At 30.1% G+C, this 21,983-nt stretch overlaps 1 protein-coding gene across 1 annotated transcript in view; it reads right to left on the reverse strand.

Annotated features, from left to right (window-relative positions):
* The window catches only part of LOC107444828 (uncharacterized short-chain type dehydrogenase/reductase y4vI), a 60,927-nt gene that overhangs the window by 17,988 nt on the left and 20,956 nt on the right, over positions 1-21,983 (reverse strand). Inside the window, exons 9-14 of the mRNA XM_071188072.1 lie at positions 18,109-18,206; positions 17,803-17,957; positions 15,979-16,021; positions 14,822-14,986; positions 14,614-14,734; positions 12,353-12,453 (exon numbers count right to left, since the gene is read on the reverse strand). Of these exons, the coding sequence (XP_071044173.1) occupies positions 12,353-12,453; positions 14,614-14,734; positions 14,822-14,986; positions 15,979-16,021; positions 17,803-17,957; positions 18,109-18,206 (683 nt within the window). The remainder of the gene's footprint in view (positions 1-12,352; positions 12,454-14,613; positions 14,735-14,821; positions 14,987-15,978; positions 16,022-17,802; positions 17,958-18,108; positions 18,207-21,983) is intronic.

Below are 21,983 nucleotides of genomic sequence, written 5' to 3' on the forward strand. Positions count from 1 at the left end.
TATTGCTGCACAAATCCTAATTATGACTTTTTTTGGCAGGTGATTAAAAATATCTTTTGAGTGCTTGTAAAGTACTTAAAAGGTGCTTATTTTTTGTTGAAAGATTTGGCTACGCACCCTGTACAGGACGTAGCAAAAATTATGTATAAATTAAACTATTTAATATACTGTTTTTTATATATATATATATATAGATAGATATAGATATAGATATATTTATATGCTAATTGAAGAAAGATCTATTAAACGCAAAGTTAATATTAAATAACCATACATTATTTGAAATAATTTTTGTTCTCCTTATGTGGCTCTTTTATGAAGTTATTTGTTTTGTTCTACGCCTAACATAGTGTAAACTATTTTACTAAAACAATAGCTTTCTAGTTTTCCGGCTAGAAGTTAATTACAGCAAAAAAAATCGACTAAACTTAAAATGAAAATAAATTTTAATAGCAAAAAAGCTAAATCAAAGAGATTTATTTTAAGAATTTTTGTACTGCTTAAAATACTGTCATCTGAGGTATTTTGCTCAGTGAAGTTACTCAAAAATATTTGCCCGTTTTAAAAAAGCTTGTGTGGCAAGAACAGATAGGTATTTTATTTGCGTCGCACAAGAGCTGCTCAATGGGCTATAGACGATGGTCTTGGAAACATACCCGAGGATGATCCGAAGACATGCCTTCACAATTTTGATCTTCCGCAGAGGGAATGGGCTCCTGCTCTTTAGTAGCCTGACGACCTGCGAGCGAAGTCGAGCACTTTGCGGTAGATCAGTTTAACGAAGACAGATACCACGCAGCCTCGGTCCTTACGTACGCTGATCTAAGTGGTCACCCTTCGTCTTAATGACGACAGCCAGTGATGCTTGACTTCGGTGTTCTACTGGGAACCGTTTGTTTAGGATCAGTCCACTGCGGGACTGCGTGGCAAAAAAGAGTTACTCATTGTGCTTTGAGTGCTCTGTAAATGACAATGGTTTAAAATTTTCATGTTGGTAAAACAAAGGCAAAAGTTTTTTCATCTAGAGATAATTTATCAGTGAGAGAATTCGTTATTTACAACGTGAATGCTAAGCAAGTAATTTAAGTGTTTTAACAACTTTGATCCGTGAAACTCATAATAATAGTTGATAAGTTTTCGTGCTATTACTATTTGTGCTATATATAAGAATATGATCAAAATTTTTGTTATTACTTTGCCTTCCTATCACCACTTAGGGTCAAAACGACTAATGATATAAATGATGATGTTTCTAAGCATGACTAAACCAGTTCGGATGGAGAGAAAAAAATAGTGCGTGGAGTCCCTCCGCGCTCAATAAGTGAAACTTCGTAATGTGGAAATGAAAATAGGAAGGGGTAGAAAGTGATTTTTAGTGAAATCATATTGTTTCTTTAAGACAAACTTTATTAACATTGCTTACTATTCACAATTGATCGCATCTTTTAATTATAATTTTCGAGTGGAGAAATATCCAAATCTATAACATTTACTATGGGATTATGATAACTAACGTAAGATACGAAATGTTTGAAATCTATTTTTGTAATATTTCTTGCAAAAACTGTATGAATGGTAGTTCCCCCTTTGGCTGTAGGATCATTCCTACCATTTATCATTTCCAATCCAAATTTGTCTTTAAGGAAGGTTAATAATGTTTAAGCTTCAGGTAACGAGAAATTCACATTAAAATCTCCTGCAAGGATCACAGGACGCTCACAATAATCAATTTCTTCACCAGTAACGTCTGCCAGAGCTTGTGAACCTGCAGTGGATAGTGGCAATAAAGATGTTCCGTCATCAATAAACAGTTAGCTTGAATAATTGTTTTAAATCGTCTGCTGATGTAATAACTGAAACTCTAGCTGGTTGCTAGGCAACCAAGCGACTTTTTCTTGTTATTAATGTTTTGTTTTATTTATCGTTGCGTTAAATGTTTAACGCAACCTTGTTAGAAGTCGCATTAGAAGTTTCACTTCAAAAAGATCGATTGAAATACAAAACATTAACATCGATGTAATTTACTTGAACTTGCAAACAGGAAGTGTAAGGTTCATTGCTTGGAGTAAGTTTATGAGACAACAATGAAAATATCTGAAAACTAAAGATAAAAATAGTTCGTAAAACGCTCCTTTTTACCTGAAATAAAAAATAAAAAATCCAACATTTTTCAGACCAATGTTTTGAAAACTCTATTTTTGCTTTTAAAATTATTTCACACAGTTAATTCTTCTTTTGAAGATTCCTCAGAATAATTTTCAAACTGTGCATTAATATTCTGTATGGCATTTATGCTCTCTTTTTTTCTCATTATTGTTTTTGATTACTATCAACTAAAATTTTATAACGAGAATCCTTCAAAGTGCATCTAAATAAAATTAAAACTAAGTACATTTAAAACTAATAAAATGAAATAATATTTTTTTTTTCAAATCTTCGCATGTAAATTTTTTTGTCTTTTATCTTGGCAAAGGTAAAATTTCTTAAAAATAAACTTAAAGAGGCATATTCAATGGCAAACATCTAATGGGAAAAATTTCTCAAATTTATCAGACAATTTTGCCCACCAAGTTTCTGATTCTTTTTCTGAATTAAATTGCAACGAAAATAGATTTATATTTCATTAATCAACTTTGTAAGCCCTCTCCAAAATGTAAAAATTATTACTTTTTTTTCTTTTCAAACTTTTGAGCACCACAGTACGCAAAATTGGAAAGTAACTATCTAAATAACTTTTCATCCAAAGATCTTAATTTAACCCACTAAGATGCAGTCTTGATGAAGAAATCGAAGGACAAACCTCAATGCCAAAATATTTATGAAAGCAAAGTCTAAAGTGGTGAGTCGCATAGACCAATAACTCTTATAAAAGAGAAGGCCTAAGCACGGGTTACCATAAGCAAGAAATTTGATACGTTAGTAGTCCGTTACCCCCGCCATATTACCACTGCCCAATAACTCCTATAAGAGAGAAGGCCTCACCACGGATTACCATAAGCAAGAAATTTGATACTAGTACAAGCGTAATGACATCTTTCGTAAAACCACAACAGCTCAGTTTAAGCTTATTATGTCGGACTACTAAATTGATCCGTACTGAGACCTTCTCTCTTCTAAGAGGTGCTACTCAGACCCATTCATAGGGTAGGCTGAATACACACAACATACAACAGAGGACCACACAGAGCGGGAAACATCCATAGCCCAGAGCGAGATTCGAAGCTGGAACTATTGGCTTCGCTGTCAGGAACTGTGAAGTATTGTGAAAATAGTTTGAGGATGAAAGCTGTCGAAATTTTGCTTTCTTAAATGTAACTTTCACTTCTTGCATGTTTCACCTTATCTCTGTAATTATTTAAGATAATCAAATAATTTTCTCACGCAATGATTATTTATTTTTTTTTTCACTTGCTTTGCTTATGGTTTAAAAATATAAGAACTATTACTTGTACAAAATTTTAAATCATTTTCGCTGTTTAATATCTGAACAGATTCGGTAAAATTAATCCTCAAAAAGAGAACTTCGAAAATGCAATTTTTCTGTATTGCTCAGCGTTAAAATAATTGAAATTAACGTTAAGCAGGCTTAACTTTTGACTGCTTTCCTATCTAAACTTCTGGGATCATATATTGAGAATTAGAATTTGTCGAATAAAAGGGTGTTGCGGGTGTGGTGTTAATTCAGAGAAAGTATATGTTTGTCTTATCTCATAATGTCATCTGTATAAATATTTTAGCATATTTAAAATTAGCTCTTTGAAATTTTAAGATTGTAATTAGCGTAAAAATTCTATCATTAGATTTTTGAGCTGATTTCTTTTTTTAACTTCGCTCACTGTACACAGTTTCTTGTTGCTGGAGTTTTAAAATATGCCAATGTAACACCAGTTAAATTAATTAATTTATTGCACAAAAATGCTATTCAAAAGTTATAGTTGCAGGTTAATAACTGTGTTTTTTCCGTGTAGTGCAATGAGTTACATATTTATAGGTATCGGTCTTCCAAAAAACTCATTGAGCTATGTTTTATTTTATAACTATCGTTGAGCAGCCGACCCAATTTTGAGTGTACGACTACTCCATAGTTCAACTCCATAGCCTTGTAATTTAGAATTTAAGTCAGAAGACAAGGGAACTTCTAAATCAAGAGTGGGGAAATTCGCCTTCGTGATAGGCATTCATTCGTGGAGGCATATATTCATTCACGTTACATCGAGAAGAGAAACAAGAAAACCATCCACGGTTCGCCTGATGGCAAAAGGATCCTACCCAAGGATCCATCTACCACTGTGGGTATTTTATTGACCAGCGAAATTATATATATATATATATATATATATATATATATATATATATGAGGATGCCCTACTAAAGTAATAAAATTCTATATAAAATCATTGAGTTAATCGTATATTATTGTGGATGTATTTATTTACTAAACAATTTCTCTGTTGATTTATATAAAGTTTCCATGTGCAAGTCCATTTCGGCTTAAATCCGTGGCAAAAATTATTTACTATAAAAATTTCTTTGTTAAATTTATAATTTCTCCATGTGAAAATCCATTTCGGGTAATTCCGTGGCTAAAATGTTTACTAAAAAATTTCTTTGTTAATTTATATAATTTTTCCATGTGCAAATCCATTTCGCGCAAATCCGTGGCTAAAATTATGTGCAAAACAGGCAATTCACGTTTCTTTCTCTTTGCTATTTTATAATTTTTTTCTTAAATATTTATTCTCTATAATTATCAATTGTCAACTTCGTTAAATTATCCCGTACAATATTACCTTGCGCACATCCATTTCGGGCCCATCCTTGGTAACTAACAAATCAAACGCACTTCAGTAATGCAGTAAGAACGCACTTTAATACAAAAATCCTCTAGTTACGCTTTTATATCAATTTGCGCTTTTGTTTTCATTTTTTGCAATATGGCAATCTTGTTACGAAAATATTTTAAATCATTTTTAAAAAATTTCCCGCACATGTAAGTTCATTTGTATTCGCTACTCGCTTTTTTTATTTCATTTCATGTTTTATTCTGTTTTTTCTTTACATTTTATTTTCTGTTTTTACGTGATATTTTTACTTATTGTGTTCTATTTTATTTGTTGTAATTTTTTTATAAAATTTTTTGAGTGCTCCTTACACTATTGTATTGATATATTTTGCTTTGTCTATATTGATACAATAATATTAATACAAAATTATTACTAATACAAAATTAATACGAAATTATTATTAATACAAAATTATTAATACAAATCTATACCAGATTTTAACCATTTGCAACTTGCATGGTTTCAAAATCGTAAAAAAGAAATTTAACATTATACTGGAGCTACGCATTTCGTTGAGAATTGGTCGAAAGAGGGCGCCAATAAATATGAAAAATTCTACAAAATTTTCTTTTGTTGTCTGCTATATAATAAGAAATATTTGTACGGCTTGTTGTTAATAAAGAATCCCTTTTACTTCTTGCTAACATTTAAATGGCGCTTGCATTAAAAAAAGTTTTAGTTAGTTTTTTCATTTAGAGACGCAATCTATTCTATCTAATCTTTTCTTCTAATCTAATCTTTTAAGACTTGGTCAGAAAGTATCACCTAGTTCCCTAAGCAGAACGTACATTTCTATCACTTCCGTTTTTTCCTCGATTGGTTGAAATCATTGTTGATTTTATTTTTTTAAGACACTTCGAGTAACCTTAATATATTTTTAATTCAGCTGTATCTATAATTGTTGAACTATAATTCCATAGGTTATGGCTGCCAGATAGCAACAGTGTTTTGAAGTATTCTCAGTTCAATGAATGTTTTTAAAGTTCAATTAGTTTTCTCGGTTCGTTCACTCAGTTCGTTTAGCTGTGCAATCTATTCAAGAATTTTGTTAATACTTTTAGGACTTGGAGAGGAAGCACCACCTAGTACCCTAAGCAGAATGTACATTTCTGTCACTTCCGTCTTTTCCTCGATAGGGTGAAATCATTGTTCATGTCAATATCTTAAAACACTTAGTATAATCTTAACATTTTTTAATTCAGCTACGCTTTTAACTGCCGAACAATAATTCCATAGGTCACGGCTGTAGCAAAAGCAGATAACAACAGTGTTCTGTTCAGGTAAAACATATTCCAAGCTGTCAAATAGCCATAGTTTTTCATCTTCTTATACGAAAAATAGTTTAATCCTGTTTCCTTACGAATTTCATTATCTGAATAAAATTTATCCAATAAAACACGGCTACGCCTTTGTACATAATCAGCCATAAAGATGGTTACAAAAAGCCAAACCAACATTTGAAAGTCCATTATCTGAAAGGCTGTAAGCGAATGACCCATTTCATTAGTATTCAACATAAATATTATGAGAGTTAGAAAATGGTGACCGATTCGACATAACACGCAAAAGATCGGGAATGACATGAGGCTCTCCAATTTCATCACTGCGTCCATAATCTTCTCTAATAGTAACCCAGATTGGTATTTGCAGCTTGTATGGTAGTTTCTGGTAATCATCTTCAGTGAATCAATAATTGCAAAGCAAAAAAGATTAAATAAAAAAGCTATTGCAAAATAAATTCCCAAATCCAGAGAGAACGGTATTGAATCTATAAAGACAGCAATTAACAGAAATTGTATCTTGCCTTCGTTAAGATTAAAATGATAACAAGACTGGGTTATGTTATTATTTAAGTAAGTAAGCTTTGCAACTAAATACGGTAAAGGGGGATAAAAAAGAAGCATCGTTAGGTAGAAAACAAATAAAATCTTGCTTGAACTAAGCCCCAAGGCTAAATTACCGAGGTATGAAGCCAATTTACAAATTTCCTTCCTATGTAAAAAAACATTCCACCAGAGAACAACTGTGACAATGTCGGAGCACGCCAAGCTAATATAAAAATCATCAGACGTAATCTTTTTACCTTTAAATATACAGAAAAAAAATTTAGAGAGCCTCAAAATTTTACATACGTGAAACAATAAAAATAGTACCCATAACTTGCACTTCTTACGTTTGCTTGTAACTATTCCGGCCATAACTAAAATATGCATTGTGGCAATTCCAAGGAAATTTAACCGTTTGGCGTTTTGAGATTGAATTTGAATCTTGGGATTCATGTTATGAACAATCCTTAAGAAAACGAATAATTTTGCATCTATACTTTCTTCAAGCAAAGACCTGGTGCAAGCTTAAATTTTAGCTAAATGTTAATTTCCATTATCAGATATTACAAATATGAATTGATATTCATCTCAGAATCACATTTTGAGGTTAGATTTATCAAGTAAAATTAAATATTAAGGCCCTGATAGGTTTAAAATTTCGCTTTCAGAAAACTAAGTAGAATCATAAAAAAAAAATCATCATAGTTACAAAACTAGAATGAATCTCTAAACAACTCTCCCCGCTTCTTGAATCCCAAAACTGCTGTAAAACATCAATGTTTGTGCCAATTCAAGTTTTAGTTAAATGTTGATTTCCACTGTCAGATATTACGAACATAGATCGGAATTTTTGCCGAACTAAATTTTGAGGTCAGTTTTTTCCGGTATTTTGAGGCATGGGTTTTTTCCTTCAGAAAATTAATAAGAATCATAAAAAATCCTCATAGTTGTCAATATAACGCCAGAATGAATCCCCAAACTGTCCTAATCGCTTCTTTAAAACTTCTGTATACATAAACCTCAATATTTGTAGAAAAGCTATGGCTTCAAATATTTCTTCACTGAGTTATGATATTTTTGTTTCAGAGCTTGGAACATCATGATAGTATAGAAAACACTGTGCGAAATTTGATTTAGAGGATTTGTTACCAGATTCACAAACAGTTACATAACGCAACATAAACAGTCATAACAGTGAATAAAAATTTTAGTTAACTAACAAATACTTTTGAAAAACTAGCCTTATATATCAAGCTTTATGATGATATAGTTAAAACCAAAGTAGCATCTTTCTTCGTCAAGCTCAAATAAGACTCGCATGATTTATTTGACGCATGGTGTTCAATACTAAATAAAATTATTCAATACAAATTTGTAATATTTATTAAGTTTTCATGGCTGCTGTAGTTTTCACAATGCTGGCAATTTTTTTTACAATATCGATTTAACAATTCAATTTATAGAGTCACATCTATATTGTTACGGTTACTGAAAATCTATAAACTTTTGTGTTCAGTTTAAAAAAACGGCAATATTTTAACACGTCTTTACAAATTTAAGTTACAAAGAAATTTTATTGCGAAATATAGTTTTAAAATGGTTCGAAAAACTTGATAATAGCTAAATAGAAAACACTCGCGTAACTTAGTATCGATTGTATTTTCTGTATTGTATTTTCTGCTTCTGACTTACATTGAAATCTGATTCCGCCGTACCTTCTTGAATTAAAACGATTAGTTTATTAAGGTGGATTTTAAATTAGTATGATTAATTTCATCCACTTAGTGAGTAAAGTGGTTTGCGAGCAAAATGCACAATGCACTGCGCAACAATGCATTTAAATTAAAATTATTAAAAAATAATAGTTTTTAAAACTTGTCCCTTTCAACTTAGATTAGAAAATTTTATTTTGTTAAATCTATTTTATACTATCATGATCTTGACAATATTTCTCGTAACTACGCATTTTGAGGAATTTAAATACTAAATTATAAACTAAAGTTCGTAAGCAACTAATTTTTCGCGTACTTAATCTCTAACACCTTATTTTTATTTCAAATATAAATTCCAAAGGATTTATTTCGTAGCACAATAACTCTGACATGTAAGCATGTGGAGAAAATGTTCATTTAAAGTATTCGCTGCAAAAAATTCCGGAACAAATTTCAAAAACAAAAAAAAAAAAAAAAAAAAAAAAAAAAAAAAACCTGCCGGATACCATTATTTTTAACCATAAAATTCATTTATGCCGGAACATGTTACGGAACAAAAAAAATCTGATTCGTAGTTCTTTAAGTAATGATTACCATAAAATAGCTGAATCACTCTAATAAAATAATTACAGTTAAAATTACGGTATAATATTTTATGGAAAAAATGAATTATACCGCAAAGTGGTCTTTTAATAATGTTGTTCTAAATAATGCTCCCAAAGTGGCGGTTATTTATACCATAATTGAGCCGGAATTTTTTGCATTGTACTCGAAAAGGAATGTTTCGTACCTCGATTCCTTTAATGTTTTTATGGTTATTTACTTACAGCATATTCACCGTACTGACAATAAAAAGCTAAATGCGAAAGAAATTGGCACTTTTAATCAAACAATTCGATGGAACAACGAATTTTATTTCATATACTTATCGACATGCGTAGAATGGGATTAACGTTTTCCTCTCAAATCAATCGAAAATATCTATATTTAAACTAAATTTAAAAATACCTATATTTCTTGTTCACGGTATCCAAATGATGATATGGTTCTTAGCAATCATCATTAAAGCTGATTTAATTCAATTTTTTGCATTTCCTAAAATAGAGCTATACACATTGTGTCAATGCAACTACTTAAAATATGGTTTGAATTCTAAAATTAAAAGTTATAATGTGTTTTTCTGCATGGAAGTTGAAACAGTTATTAGATACTTCAGTAGTTTTATTTATTTACGGTATTATATTACATCATCTAAAAGTAAGCCGAACTTATTGCTTTAAACATCAAACAGTGCTATATAATTTCCGATTAGTTATTGTAGAAAGTTTGCCATTTCGATTTTGAGCTTTAAGAAAAAACATAAATGAATCAGCTCATTATACGTTTCTCTTCTCAAAAAACACAAGCCGAATTTACCTCCTGAGCTCATAGCTTGAACACTACTTTCCTTACGTAATAAGTTTGAGAAAAATGGCCTTGTAAAAAATTATTTTCTTAGTAAATGATCTCCTTATGCAATAATACAGTAAAAGTTTGGACTCCTACTGTCTAATGTATTCCATAATCAGTTTTACGAGAAGAACTCTTCTTTAGTTTAGAGGCGGGTTACAATCAGCATTTTGTCTTTTCTATTCGTAAAATGAAAAGAAGTACCGATCCCTGTTTTTGATGTAAAATATTTGGGCATCTTTCATTTTCCCCCGTATCTATTAGATGCATGTTTTTCTTTGACTGGACGTTAGTATGTTACTTTGAGAAAACTACACATTTTATGGAAGAAAAAAAATATTTTACATTTAATAATTGTTTGACTTGATTATTTGTGTTTAATCATATATTTTACGAGAATCTTTATATCTTATCTTTGTAGAAACTATATTCCTTATTATTTATCTCTACAACATTAGTACAGTACACTGAGAAAAAAGTATAGTCGAGGCTAACGGAATATGGTAATATTTACCGTGTTTCTGGCTCTGTAGGAAAAACAAGTAGCTAGGTACTTTTTAACGAAGCTGTTTAGGAACAATTTTAGTAAAACTAACGCTAAAATATGGTCTCCTAATATGTGATAAAATTTGGTAAATATGGTAAAATTTGGTAAATGCGGTAAAATTTGGCAATTTTATTATGATACTCTAGAGCATGACTTAAGAATCATTTATTTGGTTAAATCTACTTCTTAGTTTTGTATTTTTCATTAAATGTGTGGTAATAAGAACTATAATTTTGAAAGCTGGAATATCCGGCAAACTGTTAACATGTAAACTGAAAAGGCTACTTAGAAAAACAAAGCAGGTTAAACTTTATTTGAAAAATTAGACAAAAACAATATATATATATATACAATATATATATTGAATATACAATATATATATATATATATATAAACCTNATATATATTAAATATACAACAATTACAAATGCTTGTACAGAAGATGAGCAATTTTTACAATAGTTGTGTGTTTCTGTGATACAAGAAGTCACGTTTCTTTGTTTATGTTGCAATATTTATTATTAATTACTTTGCTTTATAGAGATGATACTGTATTAAGGAAAAGTAGTTTAAAAACTTTGTGCTTCGCTATATGGTTATCCACATTCACTCAACAAACACTGCGCGTGATATTTTCCGCCCAAGCCATAGAATTTTAGTTCCGAAACGATTTTTTAGATAATTTGGCTTCTCTTTTTTGACTTGCATCATATTTGTTTGCAGGGGGGGGGGCAGCTACAATTATGATATAGGATTCCTAAAATTTTGTAGATTGGGATTCCTATGGTTTCCATGGTTGGGATTCCATGGTTTGGGATTCCCATGTTAGTTTTATATTCTGCGGTTGTGTTGAAACTTTAGAGCAAATTACGCAAACTAAAACACTTTTCTATACAGCAATATAAATCATTTACTCCAAAAAAAAATCTTCCCTTAAACTACCCTACTATTTCCCCCTACTAAACTAAAAAGTCGTCCAAAATTTGTTTTATATGGTATAGATATTTTTCAGTAGCGCATTAAAGTATGTATTTTTATAAGGAAAGGAAAATCCTAATAGAATTGGTTCCAATTTAAAAAATCTCATTAGTACTTAAAAAAAACTGTTTGAATAAATATTGCTTTGGTAATATTTGACTGCGTTAATGCAAAGTTTGGAAGCCGCAAAAACTTAAACACATCAAAATAAGTGCATTTATAGAGTGATATTACGCTTTATTTTTAAAGTTGTTTCTTTACCATCGGGCAATAGTTTAAAAGCTATTCCTTAGAAATATCAATATGTTTTGTAACGACAAACTACCGAATTTTTTTTTACATTCCTTAAAACATTTTCTAAGTTCTGAAGAAATATAGAGCTTATCTTATAATAAGTAGACGTGAATAAAACACACGTCGATCGCTACACGTCTTCAAATAAAACTTTTTTCATTACTTACGTTGTTTTTGATTTAGCTTGTTTTTGTAATATTTCGAGTCATTTCAATCAAACGTATTATTTCTTTATTACTGATTTCTTAGCAACTGACTTCATATTTGTCGTGTTTTTCTGTAATGTATATTAATTGCCTTTTACTCTGCAGAATTCCATCTATTGGTTTAAAAGTTAAAAAGCAATAAATAAAAAGAATTGGAAATGCTTATACTTAAATATAAATATTATATTTAAACACATTGTTGAAGAATGATTTTTATTAGATGATTAATTACAATCATAATAAATATATAAACACGACATCAAAAGTATAAATAAAGTGTAAAATAATTAAATAAAGGTATGATTAATTTTTAATAAAATTGCGTCACTCAACTGCCACCTATCTGAGTTATAATTTCATTAAAAAAAGAATTAACTTATAATGTGCTTTTTTTACAAAAATATTACACTAACATTTGAACTCGAAGTGCATTTTAAAGAAAGAGCGAGTATAGTATCAACAATATTGATACACACTGAAGAAAATTATCCTAGAAAACGTTGGTGATTCCTCCATCAATAGGCATTCTGATTCCAGTAATTAAGGACGCATAGTCACTCAATAAGAACAGGATCGGGTAGGCTACGTCATCAACCTCTGGAAACAGAAAAAAAGATACATGTGTTTTGTTACCGCAAAATTGAATTATTAGAAAGAAAATATTTCATCTCTGTTTAAAACCCGAAACATTAACTCAATGAGTACAATCATTTAAAAAGATGCAGCAGTGCTATGAGAAAGGAAAAGCTCTTTAGCAATTTTATCTCAAGAAATAATTTCAATTTTTACAAGTTTGGTACACAGATTGTTTGACTTACAACTGAATTAGTATTTCTAAAAAACCACTCAATTAGTTATCTTTTCATTTAAGGCCTTCATTAGGCATTTAATAAATCATGTTATGTTGAGTGATTGAGTATGCATGCCAGGCTCTTTAAAATCCCAGACTCTCGACCGTTTGATATTCAAAAACCACTTGATATCTTACTAAATGACCACATGCACTAAAATGAGTCAAAGTTAATATTGGGAAAGGCCTATGTTCGTTGTAAATAAAATAGACGTCTCAGGGTTAAGTAATTTCTTCATCTCCACACTTTTTATCTCATGGTTTCGGTAAATCTTGCTTTTTTTCCACGGCAGTACGTGATAGTAAGAAGTTGGGATAAACAGTCGTTGAGAAAAAGTAAGATTTCTAGAAAACAATGAAACGGAGAGGGGAAAGTGAGGAGGGTGGTGAAACCACGTAACCTTAAGACTCCAATTCTATTCACAAAGCATGCGTGACAAATTATTATAATGCATGACAAATACTTTAGTTACGTTCGCCATTTAAGAAAGTAATAAAAGAATGATAAGTAAAATAAAATATCACACATTAAATATATTATCTCACTCCAATATTATAAAAAGGAAAAAATAGTCTTATCATAGTTTCTGAAAGGGAACTGATGAGAGACAATCAATTCACGTGAAGTTGCATTTTTCCTTCCTACTCAATGAAAAATATTGACATATAATTATTTGCAAGACAAACACTGCCCTAAAATAATGGAAGAGATAATTTCACTTTTTGAAATTTCTCAAGAAATACTCAGAGGATTATTTTATAACTTTAGAGTTGTTTAGTTCATGTGATTTTTCATACTTTTCAATAAAGTTTAAAGTTTTCAGAGGTTTGAGGGCTGATGATAAATTACGAAGGAAAATTAGTGATTTTAAACACCCTGTGCCAGAAAATCAAGCAATAAGCTTGTTATAAGCTTGTTACAACTGATGAAAATTTTGTAATTCTAGCTTAAATATTTATAGAGATATGAACACTTTTATCAAAAAGAACTAATTTTTTGTCTTACGTTTTTTTATTTTTTTGCTATAACTTCAAAAATATTCAGTAAAGTTAAAATAATTTTTGGAGCAATTTAAAAATTTAAAAAAAATTCGTTTCTAAAGATATGAGTATTTAAAAGAATTTTTTTTTAATACTGCGCATGAGGGAAAAATAAATATTTTTTTTCTTAATTTTGTTACGAATCATATTTGGAAACTAATGAAAAAAAGTCTTATTTGAATATCTTATTGACGTAAAAAGTTTCGAGCAATTTTCTATGTAGTTTTTGTACTATTAAAAATAAAGCTCAAAATGATCAGGGGTTTTCCAGAAATTTTTCTTGCTGCCCGGTTACAAGAAAGGTAGAGTCATTTGCAATACTACATAATTTGGTCGTGAGTTCGAAAACTCCCCGTGTAGTAAATGGTAATTGGTGCACGTTGAATCAGTTGGATCATAAAGCCCTCCAAGTTCCCATAGTAAATCCATACCTCTGAATGTACTGAATTTGAGATTGATTGTTTTTAGATTCAGGTAAAAATTACTATTGAATGGATTATCATTGGCATCAAAATTAAGAATTAGATGAGTGAATGGATGTATGAATGGATCCGCCTTTTAAAACAGACTGTGACGTGTGTGGCTAAAGTTGTATTTTTGGCCATAGATGGCATCGCAGAAAAACAAAAAAATGCACCCTCTGCCTAAAAATTCGCATGGTTTCACCAAATAGGCTTGCTGGTATTGGCAACTGGCATTAGAAACAAAAACACTGTTTCATGCTTAATGAAGACAAGGTCAGATATTTTGGCAAGTAGAAATTATAATTTACCCACTCTTAGAGGTCCAGTTAAAACGTTTTTGCTTATTAACAAAAATGTTATTTTGTAATAAATTAATCACAAAATAACATGTTATTTTCCTACCTCCTAATCTCTTTAGTGGTGTCCTTTCTGCTAATGTCTTTCCCATTTCATTACCTTCTTCAAATACTTGAGCTGCCATGTTCGTGCGTATAGCCGTTGGATTTACAACATTCACTCTGATCTATAGAAAGAAGCATTTGTATAAAAAGCAGAGTGTTTTATATTTAAATGTATGCTAAATTAAATGATGTGATAGGATACATCTTACATTGTGAGGGCCATACTCGGTTGCCATACATCTTGTTAGTTGATCTACAGCACTTTTGCTTGAGCCATATATGCCGACACTACCCATGCATTTAAAACTTCCTATGCTGGATACATTTACAATGGATCCACCTACTCCTCGCTCTTTCATGCCATTCACAACAATCTAAAATAGATAGTTTTAAATAGATCATTTTAGCTGATAATTGAAGCTTATTTACTGCAACAATTTACTTTTTTGGGTTAAATAACTATTTTTTCCCGCTATATAAATTTTAAAATACTTCAATAGGAGTATTTTACTATATATTAAAAACTCATAAATACCCTGAGAAAAAAAATGTAGTCAAAACTATCAGAATATGGTAATATTTACAGTATTTCTGGCTCTTCTGACACCAAAAAGCATGGTTATTTTTACCGAAGCACTTGGTACTGATTTTGGCTAAATTAATAATAAATTTGTTTTATAATATTTGTTAAAATTTGGTATATGTTGTAAAATGTCGTAGTTTTATCATGATTTTTCAGAGCATGGTATAGAAACCATTTATTTGATTAAATTAACTTTTCAGTTTTGTATTTTTACCAAATGTGAGGTAATAATAAATATAATTTTGAAACTCAGAAATTCTGATGAACTGTTACCATATGAAGGGTTTAAATACTGTATATTTTGGTTTCATTTTCAGAATTCTGTTTTTTTTTAACCAGAAATGTTTCTTCCATTCAGTGCTGCAAATTTAGCAAAATTTTTTCTCTTTGTATATTGTAATTTTATTGATCTATTTACATATATGACACCCGGTGGCTGAGCGGTAGCGCATCGCGCTGTCGTGCCAAAGGGTGCCAGGCCAGGCTGACTGTGCCAGGCAAGGCTGTCGTGCCTCGGGCCAGGCAAGGCTGACTCAGCCTTTCATCCCTTCAGTGGGTCGATAAATGAGTACCAAGCACGCTTGGGAACTAAACACTGGGGGTTCCGCGTTCGGCTGACCACCTGACCGGAACATCTGCTCCTGCACCTCAGAGGCCAAGGTCAAAAAAAATGAGATGGGCACAGTAGGCCTTGGCCCGCAAGGGCTGTAGTGTCGCCGAGTTTAGTTTTTTTTATTTACATATATTGTACTGCTTACTTGCATATTGTATTGATGTACTTACTTGTGTAATATTTATAACTGCTTTTAAATTTATGTTGTAGATTCTGCAAAACAAAAATATATATATTTGTAAATATTTTTCATATTTTCTATGAAGAAATTAAATCAGTTTCACAGACATAAGAATTAAATAGCATATTATGTCTATTTATCACTACATAGTAATAATTAAAAGGAATTTATGAAGAAAGGGAGAGTGATGCAGTTTCGGACAAATGCGTCCCCCAGAAGAAAAATTTGCGATCAGTATATGTTTTTGGTGTCTATATCAACAGGTACGTCAGCCAGGTTGATGACAATTTCAGTTTCTACAGACAATCGATTAAGAAATTGTTTTTGGTATTTTATTTACATAGTAATTATTTTAATGAATTTAATGGAGAAAAAAAACCAAAGTACGTATTTATGAAAATAGAATTTAGTTATAGAAATACCATTTCATTTTCAGTCAGATGAAACACGAAATTTTAAAAAAAAAAATTTTATAAAAAAATTTATGCTTGTTGCAAGTCGGAACAATATTGTTCTCTGAATCAATCAAAGGCATTTACAACAGGTGATTTTAAGTGATAGTAAGCAAAATAAATTTCTCTGAAATTTTTGCTACCTTCAATAAGTAAACTTTTTATGTATCAAATATGCCTAAATAATTTGAGATTCGAAATCATTATGAAATTTCTTTGAGTTATAGCGGATCAAGTACGGAGTTGTAAAAAATCTCTAGACCAAAATTACGGTTAAAAGTATTAATACTCAGGGTACCGATACTTTGAACAGTAAAATCTATTTTTACTGGAGCATAATACGGAACATAAAATCTGATATACCGTAATAATTACCGTAAAATCACTGTATCTCTCTAATACGGTATAATATTTTACTGCAAATTGAATTTTACAGTAAGTACAGGTCCTCTAAACTGTGGTTTAATCCTGAATTTCAGACAACGTAAAAGCAACTTGAAAACTTCATAAAAAATAAACTTTAAATACATTAATAACCAACTTCTATGAACTCAAAAATCTGGAAGAAAAGAACCAAAAATGAGTGCTATCCTAAGTGTAATATTCATAAGTCTAAAGATGCAACACCATGTTGCACATTTGACCAACTTTCCAAACTTTTTGATTTGCAGTGTAGCAGTATTCACTGACAAAACAATGATATTATTAATAGACAAACGAAAAGGTGTAACATTTTGAAGTTGATTAAAATATTAAATTTTACATAAAAGCCAAAAAATTAAGTTGAAAATTGAATCAAAGTAAACACTTCCCGTGCACCCGTATGATGAACCATAAAATGTCGCAGATTTGGAGATAAAACCGAAAGTCAATATTTTTGCTTTTTTGAGGTCATTAGTATAATATTTATATTTTAATGCCACCGAGTCATCGACTTTTAGTAAATTCTTAAATATTAAAATATTAGACCACAAACGCTTTTCATTTTCACAAAACTGTGGCTTTTCTCCAACTTGACGTTTTGCTCCATTTTCGAAATAAGAGTAGACAACGCTTAGTTTGATAGCTAAAGAGCTAAGATAGGCTAAACTTGAATGTGTTTTGGCTCTTTAATTGAACTTGATTATTGCAGATATTTTATTTCTAACTTACATTCAAAGGTTTTGGGAAATATATTTTTTGATAAAAATCTAAAGCTGAATGCTAAAGTAAAATTTTAAATTTGCCATCTCATTCGAATTTCTTAATTTTATCCAATATGGAACACAAGTTAATATGGCATTGAAGTTAAGTAGATTTTTTTTCTTAAGCATATCATATTTTTATCGTTTCTTATAACGTTCATATATAAAAATCCATACTCATCTACGTCCTCCTCAGTCATGTTCCCAAAATCTTTGTATTTCAATATCGCTGCATTATTTACCAATAGATCAATAGGTCCGATGCTTTCAATTGCAGCTGTTGTAGTTTCCCAATTTCTGATGTCCAAACATACCGTTTTTATATTCTTATTCTGAAACAAACGTTACTTTTAGACAAATACTTAATACGTTATTTAATATTTCTAAAAACCTTTGTACATTGAAATTAATTGTTAAATAGCAACTTACCTGACGATGTAGCATTGCTTATTTTTACTGTAGAATTAAAGATATTGTACTTACTATTGTTTGCAATTCATCCAAATCTGGCTGAGTGCGACTGATAGCTACGACTTCAGCACCACATTCAGCTAGTCTAGTAGTAACAGCTTTTCCGATACCTGCGCAAAAAAAACGGAAAGTAATTTATTACTCAGTTATTTCTTATAGTTTTATAATAAAATTCTTTTTAATACTAACGCGAAAATAATGAGTGTAATGGTTTTAGCTGTTTATCCAATACTAGTTCAAAATCAATTAAAGTAGAGCGACACTTAATTATTTTCTTCTAATTCAACAATAGTGTCTTGTGCAATACATTTGAAAAAAAAATGAAATTATGTCATAGAGTTATTTTATAGTTTTTAAACATGACCCTTTATGTATGTATGTTAGTGAAACTGTGAATTTGGTAATATTTCGTAGCGCAGAATACAGTATACAAAATTAGAAAAACGGAATACTTGAATAACTTTTGATCTAGTAATATAGTTTTTACCTTCTAAATTACAATCTTAATGCTTCAGAGGCCAAAATATGTTCATTAATTAGGCCAAATGATATTTTAATTTGCGAAATAAGACATAAGAACATACCTTATCCGAATAAAAGCATTTTTTTAAAAGGATGGGAATTTTTTCAAATTTCTACATCATACAGACTCCATAATTTTAGATTACGAAATTGGTCGAAAAGTTAACATAAAGAAAAAAATTACATTAAATGTGTTTTAAATTTTCATTTCTTGAGATTAAAATTACATACAGCAAGTCACCTAAATTTGGGAACCTGTAATCTTTTGAGTTATACTAATTTTGATTTTAGCAGTTAAAAATTTGAAAATTAGTTGATTGATTGTCATTGCGATTGCCTGGGGTAATAGGCAAAAATTGAGAGTTGGCTTTAAAAAATCAAATAGTTGCTATAATAGATGGTGACCATATTGATAGATAATGCCTCAAGAATAATATTTTAACAAATTCGAAGTTCGATACGACGTATTTATTAACTTCAAATTAATTGACATTCCAACTTATGTGGAGAAACGATTTTTACACGCCCTCTTGCACATAAACGATCAATTGACACTAAGATCATAGTTCATGTGTCTGTCTATCAGTAATCGTCTTTTTCTCGAGTTGCAGGTATAAATTGAGTTAAACAGAGGCAAATTAATAAATATAAAAATAAAAAGTAGAAAAGTGAATAAATATGAAAAACTATTTTTTTAAATGTACTGCATAAGTGTCTTCTGTTTTGGATCTGGAAAAAAATTAAATAGTCCTTTATTATAATGCTGATAATATTATATTAATTTATTTTTATGGACATTTATTTACAATTGCTTTCTGCAGCGATTCCATTTCGCTAAAAATCATGCTATGAGCCCGTGGTTGATAGTTTATCTATGCAGCAACAGTTAATTATCTAATTTAATAGGAAAAATTAGTGCAATATTATTTATAATAACAAGCCTGAGCACATTGTGAAAACTAGATGACAAAAAGTAATTAATTCATAAGGTAAAAATTATTTTCGCTTCAAAAATAACAATCTATTAGAGATAGCACCGAATTAAATTTCTTTTTTCGATATGTAACTCTAATATTTCGTTTCATAGGCATTTCTATATTAATCCTATCCTACCCATAATCCTACCGGTAGCAGAAAAGCTCCAGCAAGACAACGAGTCAGAATATATGTAGATACATTTTTATCTAAATCTTTTTCTTTTTTAAATATATTACTGATCCTGAGTTTGCTTTTCATCTCAGATTTAAAAAAAAAGCCCAAAATATTTCTCTGAGAAGTGACAAAAGAAATATTTTTAATTCCTAAATTTAGTCAATTACTATTTATTTTATGTCCTTCAACATATTTTAGCAACGATGCAGATGTGAAAGAAAACAGATGACTTTCAAAACTTCTGAGAAATAGAATGTTTAAAAAGACGAAAGGCTTAAAAATTTAACTCTTAATTTCCAAAAACATTAGTTGTTTATGGACTGCAAAAGGACTTATGCCTTTTTTTAAATTTCAATTATTCTCTGAGTCTATTGGTTTAAAAGTGTGAAATTTTTTTTCTTCAATAAAATAAAAAACTTTTGTCAATATTTTTTGTGTATAAATTATTATATATCTTACATGTGCTAATTTTGTTTACACACGTTAGATTAAGCATGGTTTTTACAATGATAACCACTGTGAGGGTAGCAGATAATTTTAGTTTTGCAATATATATTTTGCATCGATAATGATGCAAGCAGACTCAGTGATTTTTGCCATCGATCCCATCATTAAATTTATATTAGTCAATATATTCACCAACATATTACGGAGTGTCTTAGTAATCGCATTTCAGAGGAAATCCATAGCTCGGTGAGTAAATGTTTCTTCTTCAAATAATAAATTTACACTAACGTGTACAAGTCAAAAATATAAGACTTATACTTATGTTTTGCCTTAAAAAGTATCCGTTACTCGACTTTCCCCTAAACTTTTTTCAAATTTCAACAGGAGGCAAATGAAGGATATTGTTTGAAGCCATAAATAGTTAACTTTATATTTTTGGTTTTTTAGCATCCAAATAAGAGTCTTGGTGCTGCCATCTAGTGTGGCAGAAACTAGACGTCCAAATTAACATGGCCAACGGTATCTCATCAATTGTGGTGGTCCTGAAGAGTAGATACCACTTCTGGAGAACGCACTAGGTCTACTCATGTGTGCGCACTTGTGCAGCTCATTGGAAATAAAAATATTTTTGGTCTTCAATAGTTTCAAATATTATTTGCCAATATATTCGACACTTAAAAAAATTATCAATCAATTGAATTAAATGTTTCTATATGTAGGACTGCTCAGGCTTCGCCCGAGCATATTCCAAACTGTATCGATTTTAAGATCGACGAGGTTTTTTCAAAACCTCATCTATTTTTAGACTTCCTGGACATTTTTGGACTTATGGAATTGGTCTAATTGGGATGGACCTCTTGGGGATTAGAAACAACAACAACAAATGTTTCTATTGAAAAGCTATAACTGAGTAAAAGATTTCAATGAATATTGATTAAAGAATAAGATTAAATTTACATTTTATTATTAAATGGTAGAATACCTGCCATTTTGGCATTTCTTTGAAAATAAGAAACCGTCTTTATATATTTAGAAATACCATTTCTAAACATATTTCATAGTTCAAATCAAAATCATAAAATAAGTTATTTGAAGTAAGAAAAAATCATCTAAAATAATATTTTTAAGTACTTTAACTTTTCCTGCTCCTGTAGCTATAGCTTTTTTTTTTCATTGAACTGAATCGATATTTTTTTAATACACATTGATTTGCTTTGAAGTAAAAATTTTATTTTTGCTTATTATTATACCCTTTGCTTATTATTAGTTATTATTTCCTTTCTTCTAGAAATAAAAGAGCTCAAATACTGTCAAAGTCTTATCGTTTTTGAAGTATGATAAAAATGAAAACTATTTTTATCAATAAATGTAGAGAATGTAAATATTGTTTCTCAGTGACTGTTTATTTCAAGATAAAACCTCCTAAAAAAACTATGAACTTCAAAAATTGTGATAAGTTAAATGTTTAATTTAAAAACTCGAATACATGCGTTACATATCGTTATCATGCATTATATGTTACAATAATTGAGTGAAGTAATAAATGTCTTTTAAAACCTAAGGAATACATAAAATTCAAATTTATACTTTACACATTTAAGACAAAAATTACAACAGTATACGTATTTACTTAAACGTGTCAGTGCTAGTTAATAAGGCTAATTACAAAACCTTATACAGTAATAAACATTAATCAACATTGCTTTCTGAGAGAGGCTAAGAGTCTTGTGTTGGCGGCTCTCTCTCTCTTTATATATATATATATA

The sequence above is a fragment of the Parasteatoda tepidariorum genome, chromosome 2, assembly GCF_043381705.1.
Source record: "Parasteatoda tepidariorum isolate YZ-2023 chromosome 2, CAS_Ptep_4.0, whole genome shotgun sequence".
NCBI lineage: Eukaryota > Metazoa > Arthropoda > Arachnida > Araneae > Theridiidae > Parasteatoda > Parasteatoda tepidariorum.